Below are 21,265 nucleotides of genomic sequence, written 5' to 3'. Positions count from 1 at the left end.
GCGAGAGGACGGTGAAGACGAGACAGCGGGCGAGCCTGCAGAAGCAGCGCTTCAGATGAACGTATGTATGCCAAGAGCGGATTTGCCATTTGCGTTGGGCCGCACCCATGACCTTGTTTGGTCAACACCGCCAGGTCATCGATAAAAATACCGGATGGATCAAATTGAATGGATGATCAAAAGACTGGTGTTTTGCATACGTCTCCGAAGAATTTTGGAGCTAGGCGCATAGTATTTCGGTTCAATGGGTTTACTCGTTTTCATACATCCTAAACATCCGAACGTAACTGCCATAATCTTGCTAACGAAGCCATCGTTTAAAACGACGCTCTTGCTGTATGAAAGCTGTCCTTGGAGCTCCATTTACTTTAGTCCTTTCACCAGCGACAATAAAAGTCTCCGAGTGTAATCAAGCAAAGTGGGCATAAGGTCTAAGTACGCACGTCTAATTGCTGAACTCTCGACACCATCTTTTCACGACGACCGCGCGTCGACGCCAACAGTTGAAAAGGCTTAACTGGAGCGCACGCCGTGATGTTTCCATCATCCGAATTTCACTTGGACACAATGCACCCAGGTATTAGCTGACACCCTCCCTCCCTCCCTCCCTCCCCTAACGCCGTTCGCCTTTGGTCGAAACGGTGACTCCATCCAATGAAGGAACAAAGACAACCAGGAAATGACGCTCATCAACAAGAGCTTTGATGCCATTTTAAGATTGAAGCATCATTTCACTACTACAAAGGATCCGAGAAATGGAATGGTGTCATTCATTTCGACTCTCTTCCAATCACACGACAGAGAACTCCTATGAGAACTCGAGTCGTTTTCGGACCTCAGGCTTGCCTCTTGAAACCTTCCAAACCTATCCATCGTAAGAGTAAGACTCGCTTGTCACAAAATGACCTCGTCCTGTCCAGGGTTACGGGCGCTATCTCGGCGGACGTCTTTACTGGTCAATCGCAGGTCACGTGTGGAGACAGACAATCCAAGCGTCTGCCAATTGAAGTCTATCAAGTGACTGACTGCACTGTAGTCAAAGTCTCCTCACCACCTTTTTCATACTCTTTTGTATTCAACCCCTGGCTGCTTTCATAAGTGAATAAAGAAAGGTCCATTATCCATTTTGCAGGTGGGTTCCATATTGGTCACGATGAAGATGAGCAATCGCAACATCACAACATCTTATCAGGACACAACTTAATCATCAGTTGTATTCAAAGAAAAGAGAGGCAGCCCAGAAGGCCCAGGGGATTGCTGCCCTTTCGTCACATCTTGCATTGATGCCATTTCAAAATGACAATAGTTAAGTGGTTCTCTTTTGAATGGACATGTCATTCTGTTGTCATTTGAATTTCTCCCAACATGTAATCAAAGGCCTATTCGCCACAATCGCTCAATGTACTTTTGGAAGATCTAATTGCATCTGAACGACCAATGGAAACAATGGAAGGAAGCAAGGTGCCGGCCGGCCGGCATGGAGGAGCAAATGCAAAGTCTTTGGGGCCCTCGTGTGGACAAAGCAGCTCATCTTGTTTCACACCAAATGATCGGAAGGCTCCAGCTAGAATTGCGGTGATCATTTGACTTTTTCATCCAAACTCTGTATCCCAATATCCTTCATCATTTGTAATACGTACAAGCTAACTTCACGTTGCGCATTTGTACAAAACAATCCCTACTCTCGAACAATAATGGTTAACAAATGATTGCCTCTAAGTCTGTTTGTTGTCTCGAATTGATTGCAACCACCTTGTAATGGTGCATCCAGATGCAGCAATGAATCAAAGTCATCCGAAATATCATCGGTCGGTCTACGGATGAATTTGCTTGTATTATTTGCACAGTTAACAAATCACAAATCAGCGCTCGAGAGTCCAAATTAAAAGACAGAACAGAACTCATTTGTGTAGTGTACCAAGCAGACTGTAAAATCCCGTAACAGCTATCGTGTGCATTATTGTTAGTTGGAGGGAGGGAGGGCGGGAGTGCTTAATTAGTTCCAGCCCAAATCCACCCTCATCATTTGCATCATAAAAGTATGGAAGTATGGCCAGAGCGAGCGAGCGAGCCCAGTCAATCGTTGTGTTCATTTACTTGTAGTATTGAGCTTTCATCTTCACAATGGCAACGGTAAGTTTTCCATCAATTCATTTGAAGGCATTTGGAGGAATCATACTGATGATAGTTCGATGTGATTGTTTACGCCAGTCGATCATTGTGTTCATTTACCGTATTTTCCGCCCTATAAGGCGCACCTAAAAACCTAAAATTTTCTCAAAAACCAACAGTGCGCCTTATAGTCCGGTGCGCCTTATATATGGACCAAATTCCTAAATTTAAACTGGCCCAAAGCATTGTGTCATGAAATCAATCATAAGTGGCCCGCTGAAGACTACGAATCATGAATCAAAAAGACTATGGATCATTATTTTATGATTATAAAGTAATTTGTTCCGTCTGAAGTTGAAATAAAAAAGATAAAATGGAAAATGATTTGATTTGGATTAAAAATCTGACATGATGCATTAATGGTGCACCTTATAGTCCGGTGCGCCTTATATAAGGATAAAGTTTTAATATGGGCCATTCATTGAAGGTGCGCCTTATAGTCCGGTGCGCCTTATAGGCCGGAAAATACGGTACTTGTAGTATTGAGCTTTCATCTTCACAATGGCAACGGTAAGTTTTCCATCAATTCATTTGGAGGAATCATACTGATGATATTTCGATGGGATCGTTTACGTCATGCTAATGTTGTTTCCCATTGGCACCATTGCTAAGTTCCGAAAAGATTTCCACCCGAGTTATTAAATACAAACATACCGCGTGGCTACACCGTGTTTTACCTGCGACTATTGTTTCTGCAAGAAACACAAAAGATTCGCCAATCGGTTGACACGCCGCATCACGCACCGTTTGTTTTTCAAGTGTGCCATTCTACGTGACAAGATTTGGATTGGTCATATTTGCTCTTGAGTTTTCAGGGTCCGAGGCAGATTGCTACGTCACGCTGTCTCTCCCACCTGCCATGGTTTTCAAGACAAATACTGTGGCCAATGGGAGAAACCCAGTATGGAAGCAGAGCCTGCGCAATCATCTCCAGGTGACACCGTCAAAGCTTCCAAATGCCATCCAACTCCATCACGTAGGACGTCAAACAAAATGCGGGGAATACTTGAACCTTTCTCCAGAAACAGTATCTACTATCTTGATGTGGCTCCAGTGACACTAGCTGTATTGTGCTCATTCAGTTGTGCAAATGACGCATCATGACATCACACCCAAAGTGTGGCAAGAGCCAAAGCTACAAGCAGGAATACGCTAAGTGACCAAAATGTCTTTTGGAGAATAGAGTTGATGTTGCAGGTCGCCATTGCATTCATTGCACGAGGTCTTGAGATCTCAAATGAACATAAGTCAGACATTGTGAACGGTTGAGCTTCATTCAATCCCTTGGAGTGATTCAAATGCAAATCAATTGCTTTGTAAAGCTGGAGGGATGCCGCAAGGTGGTGACAAATGAGTGCTTGGGAGGGATGGCTGTTTGGCAAAGTGCTGCTCCAAACCAAGACCTCCAGTCCAAGCTGTTTGTGAAGAAATTCAGCGGAAAGAACGAAATGAATGAATGAATGGTGAATTTGTTCAAAGTCAGCCAAAAGCAGGCGGGAAATCAAATCTTGCAGGCGTGCAAAAATAACTTCCAGTCTGGGGAGACACATATCATAAAGTGCTCCCCGTGCTTTGCTTGTTCTGTTTTGCCTGGCCACCTAAAGATAGCTCTTCCACACCACCTGTCTGTCGCCCTTGGGATTGTGCTATTAGTCTCGTGTTTCAAAATCTTTCATCCAGCCTGTTCTACCAAAAATAGTTTCTTGCATTCCCTTAGTGCCTTTCCTTGTATTTCCATCCACGTTCCTGACCCTGATCCCGTTAAGTCTTGGGACCACCTGTAGTAAGAACGAAGCCACGGCGCAGAGGCGTAGCCAAGCCGGGGCGAGCCGGGGCGGCGCCCCGGTTCGGACTCCCTGCGCCCCGGTTGAAAAAAATGGAGCTCTTTCGATTCTTCATTTTCATGGCGCTTTTTTCTTTCGGTCTTGCGCGAATGTGCTTGCGCTATTCTATGTGCGCGATGTTATCCATTCACCCGGATGTTGTTTTAGCGATCAGCGAACGGCGTGGGTGATGTTTGATTTTTATTCCTGTGGGCGTGCGCCCCTACTGGAACAATTCCTGCCTACGCCTCTGCCACGCCGCCTGCACATTGCAGGTTAAGACAGATAGCGTCTGAAATAAAGACTTTACCAGTCTGGTTCTTGAGGTTAGGGACGGACGAGAGAGAGCACCTAGCAACTTGTGTGACATTTCCAGCAAATATGGAGAGTTGAAAAGAAAACGGGAAGCAAGCCTATCTATCTATCACGTGCCAAGACAACAGTGGAGAGGATGTCTTAGCTGCGCTTTCTCAAATCTCGCTCATTGCTTAACACAATGACACACACACACACACACACACAAGTCCATGTCGACGAGGGGAGCTGCACAAAGAGCCAAAGACATTAGCGATTGGTGCTCAGCCTGAAAAAGGTGCCAATACGTATTTTCTTTTGTTCGAGGGGAACGGAACAGATTGGAGCTTGATTTCACAATGCTTGAAATGAATGACAGTGGTCCAAGCACGTCTGCCTGCCTGCCTGCCTGCCTGCCTGCCTGCCTGCCTGCCTGCCTGCCTGCCTGCCTGCCTGCCTGCCTGCCTGCCTGCCTGCCTGCCTGCCTGCCTGCCTGCCTGCCATGCATTAACTGCACCACAGGCAGCAGTACACTTAGGTACTGTCCCCTGGGAGCAGCACTCTTGGATTGCCAGGATGTGTGTGTGGGGGGGGGCATACACTGAGAAGAGCCAGAGCACATTCGCAGGAGCATCAAGGCAAGACGGGCACTCCCCCCGACGCCAACTGTCAGAGCTCTGCATCAGCGCAAGAAGAAGAAGAAGAAGAGGAGCAAAATGAGATCCACGCTAGACAAGCAAGCAAGGGGCCCCGCCGGCAGTGAGCTGAAGGCGTGCAGCGACTACTTTTGGAAGCTCCTTCCTCACGTCATGCTCTGGCTGTCTCTGGTCCTTTACGCAGCGCTGGGCGCGCTTTTGTTCCAATACGTTGAAGGGAGAGCACCTGCGGCCAAGCAGGAATACCATGGCTTCTTGGGCCGCGTGATCCGCCACGTCCAGAATCTCACCGGTGGGTCGGAAGAATCGCATTCCAATCGATTGACATCAATGAGTTTTACTCCAACTCTGATCCCGACCGCTCTGAACCCATTTCTTTGAACCTTAGGGAACACATCCTACACTCAGCAAAACATAGTGGAGGAAGTGGAGCATCAAATGAACCATGGTTTTCAGACCGTGTGGCTCCAACAACCCGAGAGCTGGACCTTCTTTGGCTCCATGTTCTTTGTGTGCACAGTCTTCACGACGGTCGGTGAGTGCATCATTCCGATTGCCTTTTTTAGGAAGCTGGAGGGGGACCTGGAGCGAGCTCCCATTGTTAAAGCTACAAATCAAAGTGAAGCCGTGGCATAGCTTTCCAAGGGCAAACAATGATGAGCAAATGCCACAAAGCCGGAACTACAGAGAAAGGATGCAGTCGTTTTGCAATACACGATGAAACATGAATTGGGCTACTTTGAAAAGCTTACGCTATGTTTGTTGAAGCAGGAAGTCACCTTCTAAATCAATGACAGCATTCCTTTGGGCCTGCTGCTGCTGCTGCTGCTGCAGCTGCTGCTGCTGCTGAGCAGGGACTTCATTTGTGGCTCTTGCCTACTCTCATACTTGTTCACTTTCCGCTTGACGAGCGTGTTGATAAACTCTTCTCTTCCTTGCTTGGATTGACGACTCGTGATGCCTTTCGGCGGCCCTGCTACCACAGTGCGTACGCACGCGTGTTCAAGTGGCAGCTTTTCGTGACATCAAGTCAAGTTCAGCTCAAAATCAATTCCTTTTGATCATCATTCATTTCATTCATTCATTCATTCACTTTTAACACACAAATGACTGAGCAGCAGTTATTATTGAAGTGCTAGCTATTTTGGATTCCACATCACTCTTTAAACACTGCTAGCTCTATGAACCAGATTGCAAGTGAATATTAAGCCAGGTTAGGCAACATCTCATGAGGGATCAGTTAGCGACAGAGATTCCATTTTGAATACGGAAGAAACACTGTGTGAGACACAAGCGATGGCCGATTAATAGTGGCCAGAAAGACAGCAGACTGCTCTGCGAGCAAGCTGTGATCCCAAAAAAACTTGGACTGGTAAGTGGGAGGCAGCTGCTTTTGGATGTTTGGAATATGTGACAAGACACAGATGAGAAGATTTAGCGAGGCAATACTACGTAGAAAGGACGGACGGCATTTCACCTCAGCAATCAATACTTGCTCGACTTTTTGGGCTCGATTTAATGAGGACAACAACAAAAATCTTTTCCTCGACACAATAAATATTGGTGTTGTCTGACAACCGCGTATCTGGAAGTCATCCTGACACAAACGAGGCACCAGCTATACTTGGCAACATTTGAAAGGCGTCATGAGTCAGTTGAAGAAGGAGAGGGATCGAGTGGACGGCCCACAAACCAAAGAGAAGAGGAGAATGCTTTTACATCACCACAAAAAGCTTGCGAGAGCTTCCAAACGCATTTCCTGCCCGTGCTGTTATGTTGGACATAGAAAAAGCATGCTCATGCCGTCGGTCGGTCGGTCACACTGCGGTCAAGTCATTTACTCCAGGATGAAAGTGGATGTGTAGAATCACTTGAGTGGAATTGAAGTCCACATCTCTCTGCTGATAGATAATAATTCACTTGTGGAAGATGTGGAAAGGAAGCTCTTGGAGCATGCTAATATACTGCACCAGGCTCCGCAGATGCAGCTACTGACTGGATGGATGGATGGATGGATGGATGGATGGATGGATGGATGGATGGATGGATGGATGGATGGATGGATGGATGGATGGATGGATGGATGGATGGATGGATGGATGGATGGATGGATGGATGGATGGATGGATGGATGGATGGATGGATGGATGGATGGATGTGCCGCCGCCGCTGACACCACCACCACCACAATCCGAATTGCACTGAATGGGAATGACTTGGAATTGAATTGCCAGCGGGGTTTGTTTGTTTGTTTCCTTTTCAAAACTAAACGCCATGGCAACAAAGTCCAAGCCTTCGAAACATCAACATTGAACACTATTTGATTTGCTTTTTTTCAGGCTACGGGGCCATGTATCCAGTGACCCTCCCCGGTAAGGTGCTGTGCGTCTTGTACGCTATGGTGGGCATTCCGCTCATGCTCTTAGTCATGCTGGATATTGGAGACTTCCTTGCTACGCTGCTCACCAGAGCCTACATCCATTTTCACGCCCTGACCAAAGTCCTGCGCTCGCACCGCTGCTTCCGGCTGAAGGCTCCCAAAAAAGCAAGGGAGTCCAACCATCGGACCTTGGAAGACGGCACGGCCGTTTTGGGCCACGACCTTGCGCTGGGCCGACGAGCCGGCATCCGCAAAGTGTCGCAAAGGCAAGTGAACGTGAAGTCCGGTTCCCTGCGGTTGCAAAAAAACCGAGAAATCTTTGACAAGATTGTCGCCAAAGAGAATCTCCTGCGGCAGCGGGGGGGGCCCCTGCTCAGGAGCGCGTCCTGCCCGCAATTGAATCAAATGGCGCCATTACCCAAAGGATTTGCCATTTGGGACTTTGCGGGAATAGGAGACACGATGGAAACGCTGGACGTGCCGTTTGCGCTGATTCTTTTCATCGTGTTTGCTTGCATCTTTCTGGGCGGTTTGATTCTGCCGCTGTGGGAGAAGCAAATGAAGGGCTTTGACCCTTACTACTTTTGTTTCGTCACAATCACCACCATCGGTTTTGGAGACATTGTGCCTCATCATCCCAAGTTTTTCATGCTCACCTCCCTTTTCATTATTTCCGGCATGGCCATCATGTCCATGGCCTTCAAGCTGAGTCAGACGCGCCTCGTCAAGTGCTACCGTCGCTGCGTCGAGATCGTGACCGTCGGAAACAGTGAATCCAAGAAGTGAGTTTCAAACTTTCGGATGCCAATTGACAAAGAAGCACCGAGCAAAGAGTCTGCAATCTTCAGGGTATCTTGTCTGTCTGTCTGTCTGTCTGTCTGTCTGTCTGTCTGTCTGTCTTGTTGGGTATTTTGCCTACTGGTGACGCCCGCCATTCCTGTTTCCACAATGCTCTCAGGTCGAATTTGCCTCATCTGGTATTTGACAAGAAAGAAGGTGGCGGAATGAATCTATAGTGCTCGTTGCATCTCGTCTCGTCATTCCAAAAGTACTTTTTTGCACAAGTCGCTATGGAGGATTTTTCAATGTTTACATCCATCCTTCCGTAGCTCAGAGTCGAAGGGTTTTGGAGCTGTCACTCCCTCCCTCCCTCCCTCCCTCCGTCTCCTTTGGTTTGTATTTGCAATCCACATGTACGTGCTTGTTTTTTGCAAGAACATTTTTCTTACAATCAATCATTGTTGTTTGTTTTTGTGACTTGGATTGTCGTGCTTCACATTCACAACCCGTATAATCGTTTGTTTGTTTGTCCCATCTTTCGGTCGTTTGCCAAGCCTAATCCACTGCTCAACGGAGCGACCAACACACAGCTAAGAAAATGGAAAACCACTTGCATGCAGTATCATCTTATTACCGCACGATGGCAGTAGAGTAACAAAGAAAGACGCATCAACTCGTGCACTTGCGTACAAAATGAAGAAGTCCTGAAATCTGCAAGGAATTCTTTGAAGGGACAATTCATGAAGTGATTTGGGAGCATTCATTCAAGCACTGCTAATGATAATAGGAGCCATGGCAACGTTCAAAAGTCTCAACATTAAATGGTGTTTTAAAAGAGCGCTATTGTTTTGACTGGATTGGGAAGCTTTGTGTTGTGCAAGCTTTTGGACCGCACCGCACCGCACCGCACCGCACCGCACTTTAGACTGTATCTACTAGTTTGGACAAGTGTAAAGGGAAGGAAATCTGTCCTGTCTGCGGTTATGGTGGGTGAAAGGGCATTGAAGCGTTCAGAAACGGTTGTCATTTCCACAAGAACGCAGTGGATCTGAAAAGAAACAGGTTTGTTGACCTTCAATAACCTGCAACTGTGGCTGACTGGCAGTACAGACAGACCTGCCAGCGTCAAGAAATGAGAAATGTTGCTCTGATGAGCTTATGGGACGAATCAAATCAAAACAACATGTCTGGACAAAATGAATCGTAGAGAGACATGGACTACAAATAGGATGCACATCACCACTACTTTCTGCATTGCAACTTGAAACAATAGCCCTTGTATGTTTCCATTGAAGATATTAGGGGCCTAGGGATGCTCAGACCTACGGGAAATTTGGAGCGCTCAATCGGCCTATTGAGCATGTTTTGGGAATGTGGGGGGGAAACCAGAGTGCCTGGGGGAAGCAGGCACATGCAAATTCCACACAGGAAGGCCGCGGCCGGAATGGAACTGACAACTTCTGCAAGGCCAGCCAGGAAGGCAGGCAGGAAGGCAGGCAGGCGGGCGGGCGGGCGGGCGGGCGGGCGGACGGACGGACGTGCTAACCAGTGCTGCCCAATTATTACATGATTAAAATCTCAAGATTGATCAATTTCACATTTATTTTTCTCGGTATCAAATATACAAAAGAGTATACAAAACAACATCCTGAGTTGAAAATAAATGAGCAAATGGATCGTTGGTTTTTCCACAAATAATAGACTATCACTGTTGTAAAGGGCAACATTTGCAGTCACAGCCTTGTGACAATCATTTGCCTTCATATCCTGCGGCACAGGAGTGCTTCCTTTGCTTTGGTAAATGCAACCCTGTTTAATTGGGGGGCGGGAGAACTATATGGCAATGCTTCAAAGAAACTTTGGAAAAGAATTGACATAAACGCCGTCATATCTGCAATCCAACTGGTCATGGTAACCACTGACTAATGCAAGTTCAAAAGCTTGATTTTAATTTCTCGCTTTATTTACCTGGAGCGGGTGAGGAGGATGATCGTGATGCCTCGCTCGCTTGCTGTGTGGCCGCCGTCATTGTCAACGTTGCTGCGCGCTCAGCTCGGCTCGCCTCGGCTCGGCTCGGCTCAGCCTGCTGCTACCTGCAGCAAAAGTTGAAGCCATGTCTTCTTCCTTGCTTTCACACGCGTTGCAGACACAATCAAGCATGCCTGCTTGGAAATATCGTTTGACCAAATGCTTCTTTAGATTTGAGCCATTAGCGTCTGTGGCCCGGTATTTTGCGCAATAGATATGACAATGGGTGTAAGGTGTGTCACATTTGGTTTCCGGTCAAGTTGACCGTTTCAATCGTTTACGGTCCACGCTTGATTGTTGTGAACGTGATTTTTAGGTGACGTCATTACGCAAGGCTGCATTCATGGCACCATGGAAAGTTGAAAAGTTTTCTTCTCCCGGCCCGGCCCGGCCCGGCCCGGCCCGGACCAAGACTCCATTAGGTGTTCATGTGACCTTGTTATAGAAAAGTGGCCTTTGATATTGCTCAAACTTAACTCTGTAAAACTTAAATAAGTCATTTGTATTGACTTGGTCTTTTTTTTATATATAGCTAGCATTATCATTATTATTGTGAGATTAAAAGGATCTGTTTTACTTCAATTATCAATGGCACAACTTACCCCATCCATACCTGGGGCAAGTTGTGCCACAAAACCAGGACCCAGAGACCCAAGCAATCAGTTTAAAAAAAAGAAAAGAAACATTTTTGACATTTCCCCTTTTCCATAACCAGCGTTCTCTTTCATACTGTAACTAAAAGTCGTGTTTTGGAATCCCCCAAATAAAACTTTTGGTGTCAAACTTATTTACCGCTGCCATCTTGCGACTACTGCGGCTCATATGAAACGGGCACCGATAGTTTAGGTGTCCGTAATCCAAGAAATATATGAGATTTGATAAATGGTGAATGGACAAAATAGAGGAAGGACGGTGGCAAGCCCAATTAGTTCATGTTATTTGGTACCTATGCCAAGCGCAAAATAAGGACTAGAGAAAATGCGCACTGAACAGGACGAGGATTTAGCCTCGATCACTATTCTTGATGAATGAGCAGTACCCCCCCGCGGCCCCGCCACACATCCCAACAGTCAAATGATTCCATTGGGGCTCTGTGGATTGTCGTGTAGCCTTCTGTGACGTCAGCAGCGAGTAGAAAGACAAAGCGCACCAGCCTGCCAGCCTGCCAGCCAGCCAGCCAGCCAGCCAGCCAACCAACCAGCCAGCCAGCCGCGCTGCACGCACGCACGCACGCACGCTCGCTCGCTCGCTCACTCACTCCTGTGAGGCTGGCTGCCGCTGACCTCTGTGCATCCCATCCCAGCCCAGCCCAGCCCAGCCCAGCCCAGCCAGGTAAGTAAGATGCATGGGAGCCATCAGCTTCACTCTGTGCTTTTCTGTCTTTTAACACTTGTCTGTCTCCCTGCACAGGACCAGCCAGCCGGCTGTCTGTGTGTGTGTGTGTGTGTGTGTGCCTGTCACCCATTTGGTCCTGCCTGATATTTTCACGGAATTAACACCATGGGGAGACTGGACGCTTTCCGCCAATTCAATTTACGCAACTGGCTCCGAGACGAACGGCACTCGAGGAAACTTATTCTTTTCATTGTTTTTGTGGCTCTGCTGTTGGATAACATGCTGCTGACTGTGGTGGGTAGGTACAAACAAACGTTCATGAAACACCTTACACCTTTGATCCGCTTCGATTGACGTATTATTGAACGCAAGTAACAGGTGGGTCAACTCCCACCCACGGGGCATCATGCTTGGTTATCACGCAGACTGAAGTGAAGTCACCGAGGAGGAGGACATTTGTAAAGATTGTGTACAAATGGCTCCGTTTCAAATCCTTTTCTCCATCTTCCAACAAAATCGTGTGAGCACTACTAAGAAAATGAACGCTGTATTCTTCTTCCACAATGCTCAGTTTTAATTGGCGGTGCAAACAAACAAACAAACACATCTTGCATGTTGAGCCCGAAACGTTTCATTTGGTATATGTGAATGGCTATTAAGAGAATGTGTGGGGAGAAAGGATCAATGTGAGTTGTGAAAGAGAAATGACGGAAATGAATCAAAGTGGCTACTTTTCCACTTCAATACCTAGCTGTACGTGTATTGTATATAGTACATAACAAGTGGCAATGGACAGCAAAGGACAGTTCACAACAAAAGTCAGGCACTCGCATTGTGTGTGAAATGGTATTTGTGACCATTTGATCATCTTCTAATCATATTGTATGCTTATTCAAGTATTTGCTACCATTTGGTTTTTCCCCTCAAACACGGAATTTCAAAAGAACGTCTTTAGTGGTGGCTGTCAGCTAGTATGTTGATTTGATCACAGCTGTAGCGAGAAAGCCCTTTTGCTGGGAAAAGAGCTTTTTGAGAAGGCACACATGCCACGCAGTACATGTATCTTTTTGTTTTGCAATATTGGCAGCAGCTGCTGCTGGTGGTGGTGCTGCTGCTGCTGCTGCTGCTGGTGGTGCTCCTGCTGCTGCTGCTCCTGCTGGTGCTGCTGCTGCCTGTGTCTTGTCTAGTCTATTTGAGTGCATTATCTCCCCTCGCCTATTTGTGTCAATAAAGTTGCTTTTCCTGGTACTGTCGTGGCCTCGGGGTGCTGAGGGTGCTTGCTGAAGTGAACATCTCTGGTCTGAGTCTGGCCGCCATTGCTGCTCGCATGTCATTTCTCATTTATGTCTGGCCCTTGTTTCCTGTCCCTAAAAGCATAAGGCACCACTCCCACCACCACCACGCTGTGAAATCTGGAATATTCTGCAAAGGTGACGAAATGACCGGAATGGCTTTACAGACTGTTTGTTTTTTCTTTTTGTCTTATGTTAACTGTAGCACTGGTGCCCTCCCTGCGCTTCTCTGTTCCACTAATTCAACATGATGTAGCTTGTTTGTATCCAATTCAGTTGCACATTAGATTAGTCCGATGTGTTGTTTGCTCATTGAAACGAGCCTGTCGAGTTCTGAACTCGCCTATTTGTTTTCCTTGAGCATTGAGGTCAAACTTGATCTCGGGACCTAGCGGCTGGGTTCTCCACAGTCGGTCGGGTGTGCTTAGTTCACCACTTGCATGATTGTTTGCGTTCTAGTTGGAGTACAGGCAGCGTGGAGACTTAATATGCTGCGACTATTCCGATGTTGCCGTGTTTAGAAAGAAGTATAAAATACTGTTCGATGATCATCAAGTAAAGCTTCCTTGTCTTTCTATCCAGCGGGCAGCCGTGTATGTACGTATATCTATATAGTATCTATCTATATCGAAATATATTTAACTATAGGATGACATTTGTTGACGAGGTCATTCTATCGATATACAGTTGTACATGTCATTCAAAACCAAGCCAATCTTCATTTTCACACAAACCTCTTGGGTGAGCAATGCAAGTTGACTGTGTGAGACAGAAGGTCAGTGTTACACAATCTTAGTGAAGCGCAAGAAGTCACAAGTCGGCACCAGAAATGGTTATTGTTCATTCTGGCCCTTTTCCATCTTGCCTGTGTCCACCCACCACAACCATGTGTCCCAAATCAGAATGGGAATCATCTTTCTTGGCCAACTTAGTCAAAGCACACAAGAAATGTGTCTCTGCTAGTTTGAGCCACAGCAGTATTCCAGTAACAAGCAACTAGGAGGAAAGAAAGAAAAAAGGATTCAATTCTAGACTGTCACATGTCGCGAGCAGGAAGGCTGTCTTTTTGCCCAAGCATACAAAGTCAAAGTCAAAGTCTGCTGTATTGTCAATTTCTTCTTCACATGCCAAGACACACAAAGAAATCGAAATGACCTTCCCACTATCCCACATACGGTGATGTCATCCTGCCCAATGCCTCAGTCAGTCAAGGGTCATGTGGTCCGATTTGATGTCGTCCATCTGATGCCTCTTTGTGCCCAACAGTGCCCATCATCCCCAGCTACCTGTACAACCTGGACGAAGCGACAGACGAGGTGTCCAATAGCACCTTAGCGCCGCTCCAGAGCACTCCGGCGGCCTTCGATCGAATCGTGTCCTTATACGACAACACGGTGAGGTCGTCGGGCTCGGACGGCGCCGCGACCGACGCCGCCCCGTCCGCGGCCACGACGGCGGCCGGCGCCTGGCTGCCGCAGAACTCCTCCGACTGCCCGCTCTCCACCAAGAAGCTGATCAACGAGAATGTCAAAGTGGGGCTGTTGTTTGCCTCCAAGGCCACCGTGCAGCTGCTGACCAACCCCTTCATAGGGCCGCTCACCAACAGGTGAGATTTCAATACTTGCCTTCAGCAATCAGACAGATTTGGGGGGGGGGGGGAATTCAAAGCCACTCATGCTGCTTCTTCTAATCGAGCGCGTGAATCAATCCCTCTGGTTGCGGGGATTCTCAAGCACCTACACCTTGACGGGGTGAGCCTTTTGGATGGATGGATGGATGGATGGATGGATGGATGGCTGGCTGGCTGGCTGGCTGGCTGGCTGGCTGGCTGGCTGGATGGATGGATGGATGGATGGATGGATGGATGGATGGATGGATGGATGGATGGATGGATGGCTGGATGGATGGATGGATGGATGGATGGATGGATGGATGGATGGATGGATGGATGGATGGATGGATGGATGGATGGATGGATGGATGGATGGATGGATGGATGGATGGATGGATGGATGCATTTGCTTATTTGCTACAGTATGACAAAGGAGCCAATTGAGAATGACAGGCTTTCTCTCAGGATCTGAAAAGCTATCCAAGGGTCAATACACAATGACATTTATGGGCTTATCTGATGCTACTATATCCAGTAGGAGCAGCAAAGGGACACAAACATATGGAATACAACTGTTTTTATATCAGGCAGGCAAGCTGCATATGTCCTCCCTCCCTCCCTTCCTCCCTCCCTGTCAGTCAAACAGAGCAGAGTTCCTGATGAAGTACATTTACATACACATGCTTGTTTTCACGGACGGATGCTTCCATACTGGATGGGACAGCTCAAAGTCATAAATCAGCAAATTGTCATTTTCCAAAATATGGAGCATATTTGGAGAACCGAAAAGCATCCGTGCTCCTTCCAACTCCATCATCATGCACGGTGGCCAAATTCACAGCATATTCCGAGTGCGCTAGCCAGCATTATTGGCAGCCACCTCCAAGGTGGTATTTAGTGTCGCAGCTGCACGCTCACACAAAGTGAGTAAGCGAGAGCAAGAACAGCACCATAGTCACCTTCCCTCCTGACAAAGGACAGCACAAGACAAGTCAGACAAATAGAATCATCTAGCAATATAAAAGCTTGGATCATAGGGCTTCACTATCAATCATGTATAATATTAATCCAAGAAAAAAGAATAGTGATATCATCAGCATTATGATGAGGATGATGATGATGTGAAGCCTTTTTGGACGAGAAGACATTGGCTACATAGACCAAAACAGCAGCAGCAGCAGCAGCAGCAGCAGCAGCAGCAGCAGCAATGTGAAAGCAATGCATCCAATGTTGCTCTTGTTCTGTCCTAGGATTGGATACCAGCTCCCCATATTCATTGGCTTCTGTATCATGTTCATCTCTACAATTAGTAAGTTCCACTAGTCATAACTGAAAGAAATGCAAATGGCTGCTTCATGCCTTATGTGTCCTTGCCCGTATTTATTTTATTCTTATTGTTGTGAAGTGTTCGCCTTCTCATCGAGCTACGCTCTGCTGTTTCTGGCCAGATCACTTCAAGGTGTGGGCTCCTCCTGCTCATCTGTTGCCGGTAAGATCTCACCTATACTCGCTGAATGGCTCTCCTATCCACTCGTTTGTTCGTTCACTCATTTACAATATAGACCTGGCACTTGGGGGTTAGGGTTAGGGTTAGGGTTAGGCCCCAGCACTAGCTAGAGGAGAAGATGTTTGGGAATGAAAATAATATCCTTTCAGCTCCATATTTCCAAATTGTTTGTTCACATCTTGTCTCAAACTTTGCACTGGCAAATGGAGACTAAACAATTGGGACTCAGCATGTGCAAAAGCATAAAAGATCTGCATAGAGCCACCGATGACATGCTTATTTGTATAACAACTTGTTGTCCTTCCTCTCCTCCCCAAAGAATCTTTGAAGAAATATCCAAATATGAATTGTAGGACTAATGTGCCCTCTTTAGTCAGAATGCTGCAAAATTGTTCTCAAGCTCTGTTATCAGCACCTTCCCTCCCCCATTCCTACAGATGAATGTAGTGTGTCTGTCGTTTCAGGGATGGGAATGCTTGCAAGTGTGTACACAGATGATGAAGAGAGAGGACATGCAATAGGGATTGCCCTTGGGGGTCTGGCGATGGGAGTCTTAGGTAAGCAACTATTGGAAATGTGAATCCTATTTCAAGAATAGATCATCGTATTGACGACTCACTTGTGCAGTATGCCACCAAGAGCTGAAAACAAAATATCAAGTTTCTTTTTCTGCTTTGTCTTTTTTTTTTTCCCTTTGGTTTCTTTTTCTCTCTTTTCCTGTGTGAATTTCGGCCCATTGAAGCAGAATTGCATCAGTGCAGAAAATGATCTTTCCTCAGTCCGTCGGAGGCGTAGAATTGTCGCTTACCAAAATGCACAACGTTTTGCTATGCAAGGTATCGACAGAGCTACGAATGGTATGGAAAATGGATGGGAGAAATCGTTTCGTATGCTATCCAGTTGAAATGACGTTTTCGTTTGAACGAATGGGATCAAGGGCCGTGTCCTGATACTTTTGTGCGTGCAATGTACATTATATTCGTCATCTAGGAAAGTCTAACCTGCTTTGAAATGGGTTTGATTGCCATCCATTCCACTGCCGATCCAATTTGTCCTCCGCAGTCGGGCCTCCGTTTGGAAGCATCATGTACGAGTTTGTCGGAAAGACTGCTCCGTTCCTCATTCTGGCTTTCCTGGCTCTGTTTGATGGAGGTACACAAAAATGGCTAAATGTATTTTTCAACGGCAAAAAATAAGACTTGTTCATTTTCCTATGGTTTCATCCAATGTTGCTCAACAGCGTTGCAGCTTTTTATACTTCAGCCCACCAAAGTAGAACCTGAAGTGAGTCAACTCTTTGCAACACTCCTTTCGAAATGGTCATGAAATCCCGTTTCGATTCGAGTTTCCAAAACGAAATGGGGGTGTGCTGTTTTTTCTGAAACTGGTGTTCCTTTGTCTTCAACAGAGTCAGAAGGGGACACCGTTGTTGACCCTGATGAAGGATCCGTACATTGTTATTGCAGCTGGTAAGGACATAAGAGTAGCCATAAGCAGATTGAATGTGACCTGGTCACCTCACCAGTGATGTCATACGTGCAAATGGCTACTTCCGGAATAGCGGTGTGCATTTGGTCCATCGGAAGCCCTCGCTGTCATTTCTGTGAATGTAAAAAAAGACAACTTTTGAAAGTGCCCATTCATCCCTGATCCTTCCTCCCAGGTGCTATTTGTTTCGGGAACATGGGCATTGCCATGCTGGAGCCCACACTGCCAATCTGGATGATGGAAACCATGTGCGCCAGGAAATGGCAGCTCGGTATGTACACGTCGCAAGCCGCCGCAGCCAAAACAAAAGTAGGGCTCGCAAATCAAATCAAATCAAATCAAATCAAATCAAATCAAATCAAATGATTCTGCTGTAAAAGCAGAAGGATTCTTTTTACCACGTTACCTTTTGGACTTGGCCGCTCGAGGCAAAGATTGGGACTCGTCAGCAACGTTAGAAACCATACAGGGCATTTCTTAATCTGATGGCACATTTGATATATGGCTTCATCTATTTATTGCCTTGTTCCTTCAGTCTGCACAATATGAAGTCTTGGTGGGCTGAAAAGAAAAGCACAAAGCGGATATTAGGGTGTCATGTGCTGGCAGGTGGAAAGCACAGGTCTTCATTACAGACAATGGAAGATGTACAGCAGCGCCCTTGCCTTGCCTTGCCTTAATGATGAAGCAGCGCTGATAGAATCTGCTTATCTTGCCACACCTTCACTCTTTTGATGTGTGTGTGTGTGTGTGTGTTGTCTAGGAGTGGCTTTCTTACCTGCATCCATCTCCTACCTTATTGGAACCTACATCTTTGGAACGCTGGCACACAAGATGGGCAGGTAGGAGGGGAAATAAGCCTTATCTAGTCTCCTTGGCTCCCTTGGGCTGGCTGGCCGGCTGGCTGCCATACTATCGGTTTGCGCTTTTCCAAACGAGATTCCGCCGTTTGGATGTTTGGGAGCCTGACGGCGGATATTCTTTTGGACTGACTTTTTGTGAGAACGCTGCCTTCGATTAGCACTTATCCCGGTGTTTTCAGCAGACATGGTAACACTTCCATCTATTCTGCTTTGCTTTCGACACTTTTAGCATTGTGTACTGCTTCTTTATGAGTAGGGATGCTCTTTTGGGGAACGTGACATTTTCATCTGGTTCAAAGGTGCTCCACTCGGCAGCGTTCTCCTCAGGCACCCGCCCGTTTGGTCGAGATCACTCTCGTGCAAGGACATTCATAGTTTATGTTGGGGAAGCCGATCCGTGTATTTAACCACTGAACAAATCTATCTGCCACGAGTGACAATGTCATCATTTGTTGCTCAATTGTCCATCTCACCCCAACAGATGGCTTTGTGCCCTTATTGGCATGGTGGTGGTTGGCATCTGTATCATAGGGGTGAGTAAGTAGAGTGCCCTTAGTATATACAGTAGAAGCCATGATGATGATGATGATGATGATGATGACGACATTTTCTGCCGTCTGATGTAGGTTCCATTTGCAAAAAACATCTATGGTCTGATTCTCCCAAACTTTGGAGTTGGCTTTGCCATAGGTAAGTAGCTACTACCCAAAAGATAATGAAGCTGGCAGGCAGCTTGGTGAATGTGTCTGTCACCTGTTCACCCTTTCTTCCAGGCATGGTGGACTCTTCTATGATGCCTATAATGGGATACTTGGTGGACTTGCGCCACGTGTCCGTTTATGGAAGTGTGTATGCCATTGCTGATGTGGCCTTTTGCATGGGATTTGCTTTAGGTAAGGAAGCAGGATGGATGGAGGGAGGGAGGTAGGGGGGAAGGAGGGATGGATGGATGGAGGGAGGGAGGGGGGCAGGGGGGAAGGAGGGAGGGAGGGAAGGAGGTATGGAGCGAGGGATGGGTAAATTCTCTTCTGTGATGGGGCTGCAGACCCTTCGACAATCTAATCATTGGGATTGTCCAGTTGAGCACAACAGCATGACTTTTCAGATGGGGTTAACCAAGTGAGAATGATTCTGTTTTAGGTCCATCGATCGGAGGATCCATTGCCGAAAGTATTGGCTTCCCTTGGTTGATGACCATTATTGGAATAGTGGACATTTTATTTGCTCCCCTTTGCCTCTTTCTCAGGAACCCACCCGGACAAGAGGAAAAAATGGTAAGATTTCACACAAACTGTTTGACATCAAATAAGGTTCCCGTAAACTGACGCTAACCACCACCAGAGATGACTAGGATACCATTTGATTTGGCCATTTAGCTATTGAATATGCGACGAATGATTTGAAGTAGATCACAAACAAACACAGTTGATTCCCTCTTACTTTGTGGCTCTAAATAAAATCGTGCAATGTTAGTTGGTGCTATTTGTCTTGTGATGACAATGAAGCTGAGCTACCAGTTGTTGCGTGACTCTGGCAAATGCCGGAATGTGTGTTGTTGAATCTGCATAGGATGGCTTCGAGTCCTCTACGTAACTTGACTGGAACGAGACTCATTTGTATGCCTACGTAGCGACAGTCTGTCCCGAAAGTCCAGCCCAGTGTTCCTTCCTGCAATTGTGCACAGCGCTTCAACAAACATTCCAACCGATAGCAAGTCCAATTCTCCAACGCGTTAAAGAATGAGTTGTTCAGTTGATCACGACGTAGAACATCGAGCGTCTGGCCACACAGTTTGGTGATTGATTGTCTAGACGTAGCACAAAGTGTTGCAGGCAGGGCTGCAAGTCAGTGGCAAATGCAATCGTAACTCGAGCGTCATGGCTAAATCCACCTTTTGTCTCCATTTCAGGCGATTTTGATGGAGACCAACTGTTCGATGAAGACAAGGTCCTACTCCACGCAGGGAAATTACTATCAAGGTGAAAACATGGATCCCGATTATGATGACGATTACGACTAAGAGGAAAGGGAACTAGCCATGCCGTGGGTCAAAGGGTTCAAAGGATCTATTTTCTTGTATAAAACGAAAGAAGAGAGAAAAACAAAGTAGTCCAGATGTGAATATGGTTTGCGTCTTCTCTATTTATTGTCTTATTAGCGCTTGTACCGAGACAAACCAAAGTTGATCTTGATCTGTGTTGGAAAGCACACCGTGCGAGAGCCAACAGCCTTATTTGCTATTGAGCGTCGTTTTTGCTTCTTCTTCTTCTTCTTCTTCTTCCAAAAAGCACTTTGTAGACAGCAGAAGGGTGCCGGGAAAATGTTCACCCAATTCAGTCTGTTTGATGTCACGCAAAGCCTTTTTGTTTTTTTCTCTTCGTCCTGTTTTTCCCAATCCATCCGACTTGTACGTGATGTTTTTCCCTCGTGCCTAAATCGCTTCAAATTGTGGTGGATGATGCTGTCAATGACGTACGTACGTATACCAGTATGTGACCTACTTAACGGGCCGTAGTGCAGTCCAACTACTGAGTGGAGGCTCAAAGGCAACATGTCAGGCTCACTTTGTTACTGTTTGAATCCTAATTGTAGAATATGAGAAATAAAAGTCAAAACTAAATGATTAGTCTTGTCATACTGTAGGTCGGTCACCAATTGATTTCGGACGGCCAGCCCACTTGGGTTAGTTAGTGGATGGTGCCATTTTTATTGAAGGAGAAAGAAAATTTAAAGCTCTTATTGCTTAAAGAAAACAAAGATGCAACACATAACAAAATAAAGAGTAAGTAAGGATGTCATTCGTTATTATTTTTTTTAGTACGTTTTTGTTGTGGGTTTGTTCGCTTCTTTTTGGGGGGGGGTGCTTCATTTTGGTTTTGTTTTGGCTTAGTATTAGTTTTTGTTCTTCTAAACCAGGGGTGTCAAACTCATTTTTTTCGCAGGCCGCATTGTAGTCATAGCTTCTTTCGGAGGGCCATTATGACAAAAAAATATATGAGCATCTCATATTATATACAGTAAAAGCTACAAAACAA

General features: G+C 46.3%; 3 protein-coding genes across 6 annotated transcripts in view; 2 read left to right on the top strand and 1 right to left on the bottom strand.

Moving 5' to 3' along the window:
* The window catches only part of vax1 (ventral anterior homeobox 1), a 29,718-nt gene extending 12,713 nt beyond the window's left edge, over positions 1 to 17,005 (bottom strand). For 2 of the 4 annotated variants that reach the window (XM_061285206.1, XM_061285208.1), the window contains exon 1: positions 10,074 to 10,410. Coding sequence is in view for 2 of the 4 variants with exons in the window: in XM_061285208.1 (XP_061141192.1) it covers positions 10,074 to 10,134 (61 nt within the window). In the remaining 2 variants the exon portion in view is untranslated. Of the gene's footprint in view, positions 1 to 10,073; positions 10,411 to 16,880 lie in introns of those variants that run through there. The other 2 variants (XM_061285209.1, XM_061285207.1) reach the window with 2 other exon arrangements.
* Positions 4,466 to 8,468, top strand: kcnk18 (potassium channel, subfamily K, member 18). Its single transcript, XM_061285205.1, has 4 exons — positions 4,466 to 5,237; positions 5,334 to 5,480; positions 7,285 to 8,107; positions 8,284 to 8,468. The coding sequence occupies exons 1-4, from the start codon at positions 5,006 to 5,008 to the stop codon at positions 8,339 to 8,341; spliced, it is 1,260 nt and encodes a 419-aa protein (XP_061141189.1). The 5' UTR covers positions 4,466 to 5,005; the 3' UTR covers positions 8,342 to 8,468.
* Positions 11,160 to 20,850, top strand: slc18a2 (solute carrier family 18 member 2). The gene is made up of 16 exons (XM_061285204.1): positions 11,160 to 11,465; positions 11,544 to 11,766; positions 14,027 to 14,366; positions 15,623 to 15,681; positions 15,778 to 15,861; positions 16,344 to 16,436; positions 16,942 to 17,031; positions 17,120 to 17,163; positions 17,288 to 17,348; positions 17,543 to 17,638; positions 18,131 to 18,209; positions 18,712 to 18,763; positions 18,857 to 18,920; positions 19,004 to 19,123; positions 19,371 to 19,504; positions 20,140 to 20,850. The coding sequence occupies exons 2-16, from the start codon at positions 11,634 to 11,636 to the stop codon at positions 20,248 to 20,250; spliced, it is 1,560 nt and encodes a 519-aa protein (XP_061141188.1). The 5' UTR covers positions 11,160 to 11,465; positions 11,544 to 11,633; the 3' UTR covers positions 20,251 to 20,850.
* Positions 20,851 to 21,265: the final 415 nt, after the last annotated feature.

Source organism: Syngnathus typhle, linkage group LG8 (assembly GCF_033458585.1).
Source record: "Syngnathus typhle isolate RoL2023-S1 ecotype Sweden linkage group LG8, RoL_Styp_1.0, whole genome shotgun sequence".
NCBI classification, from domain to species: Eukaryota; Metazoa; Chordata; class Actinopteri; order Syngnathiformes; family Syngnathidae; genus Syngnathus; species Syngnathus typhle.
Note: the sequence above shows the minus strand (reverse complement) of the source record. Positions and strands in the feature narration are given on the sequence as shown.

Coding starts and splice junctions, on each gene's coding strand:
- kcnk18 (XM_061285205.1), top strand. CDS start 5,006: ATGAGATCCACGCTAGACAAGCAAGCAAGGGGCCCCGCCGGCAGTGAG. Junction 5,481..7,284: donor CACAGTCTTCACGACGGTCG/GTGAGTGCATCA, acceptor GCTTTTTTTCAG/GCTACGGGGCCATGTATCCA. Junction 8,108..8,283: donor GGAAACAGTGAATCCAAGAA/GTGAGTTTCAAA, acceptor CAATGCTCTCAG/GTCGAATTTGCCTCATCTGG.
- slc18a2 (XM_061285204.1), top strand. CDS start 11,634: ATGGGGAGACTGGACGCTTTCCGCCAATTCAATTTACGCAACTGGCTC. Junction 15,862..16,343: donor CTCCTGCTCATCTGTTGCCG/GTAAGATCTCAC, acceptor CTGTCGTTTCAG/GGATGGGAATGCTTGCAAGT. Junction 18,921..19,003: donor TGGAGTTGGCTTTGCCATAG/GTAAGTAGCTAC, acceptor CCTTTCTTCCAG/GCATGGTGGACTCTTCTATG.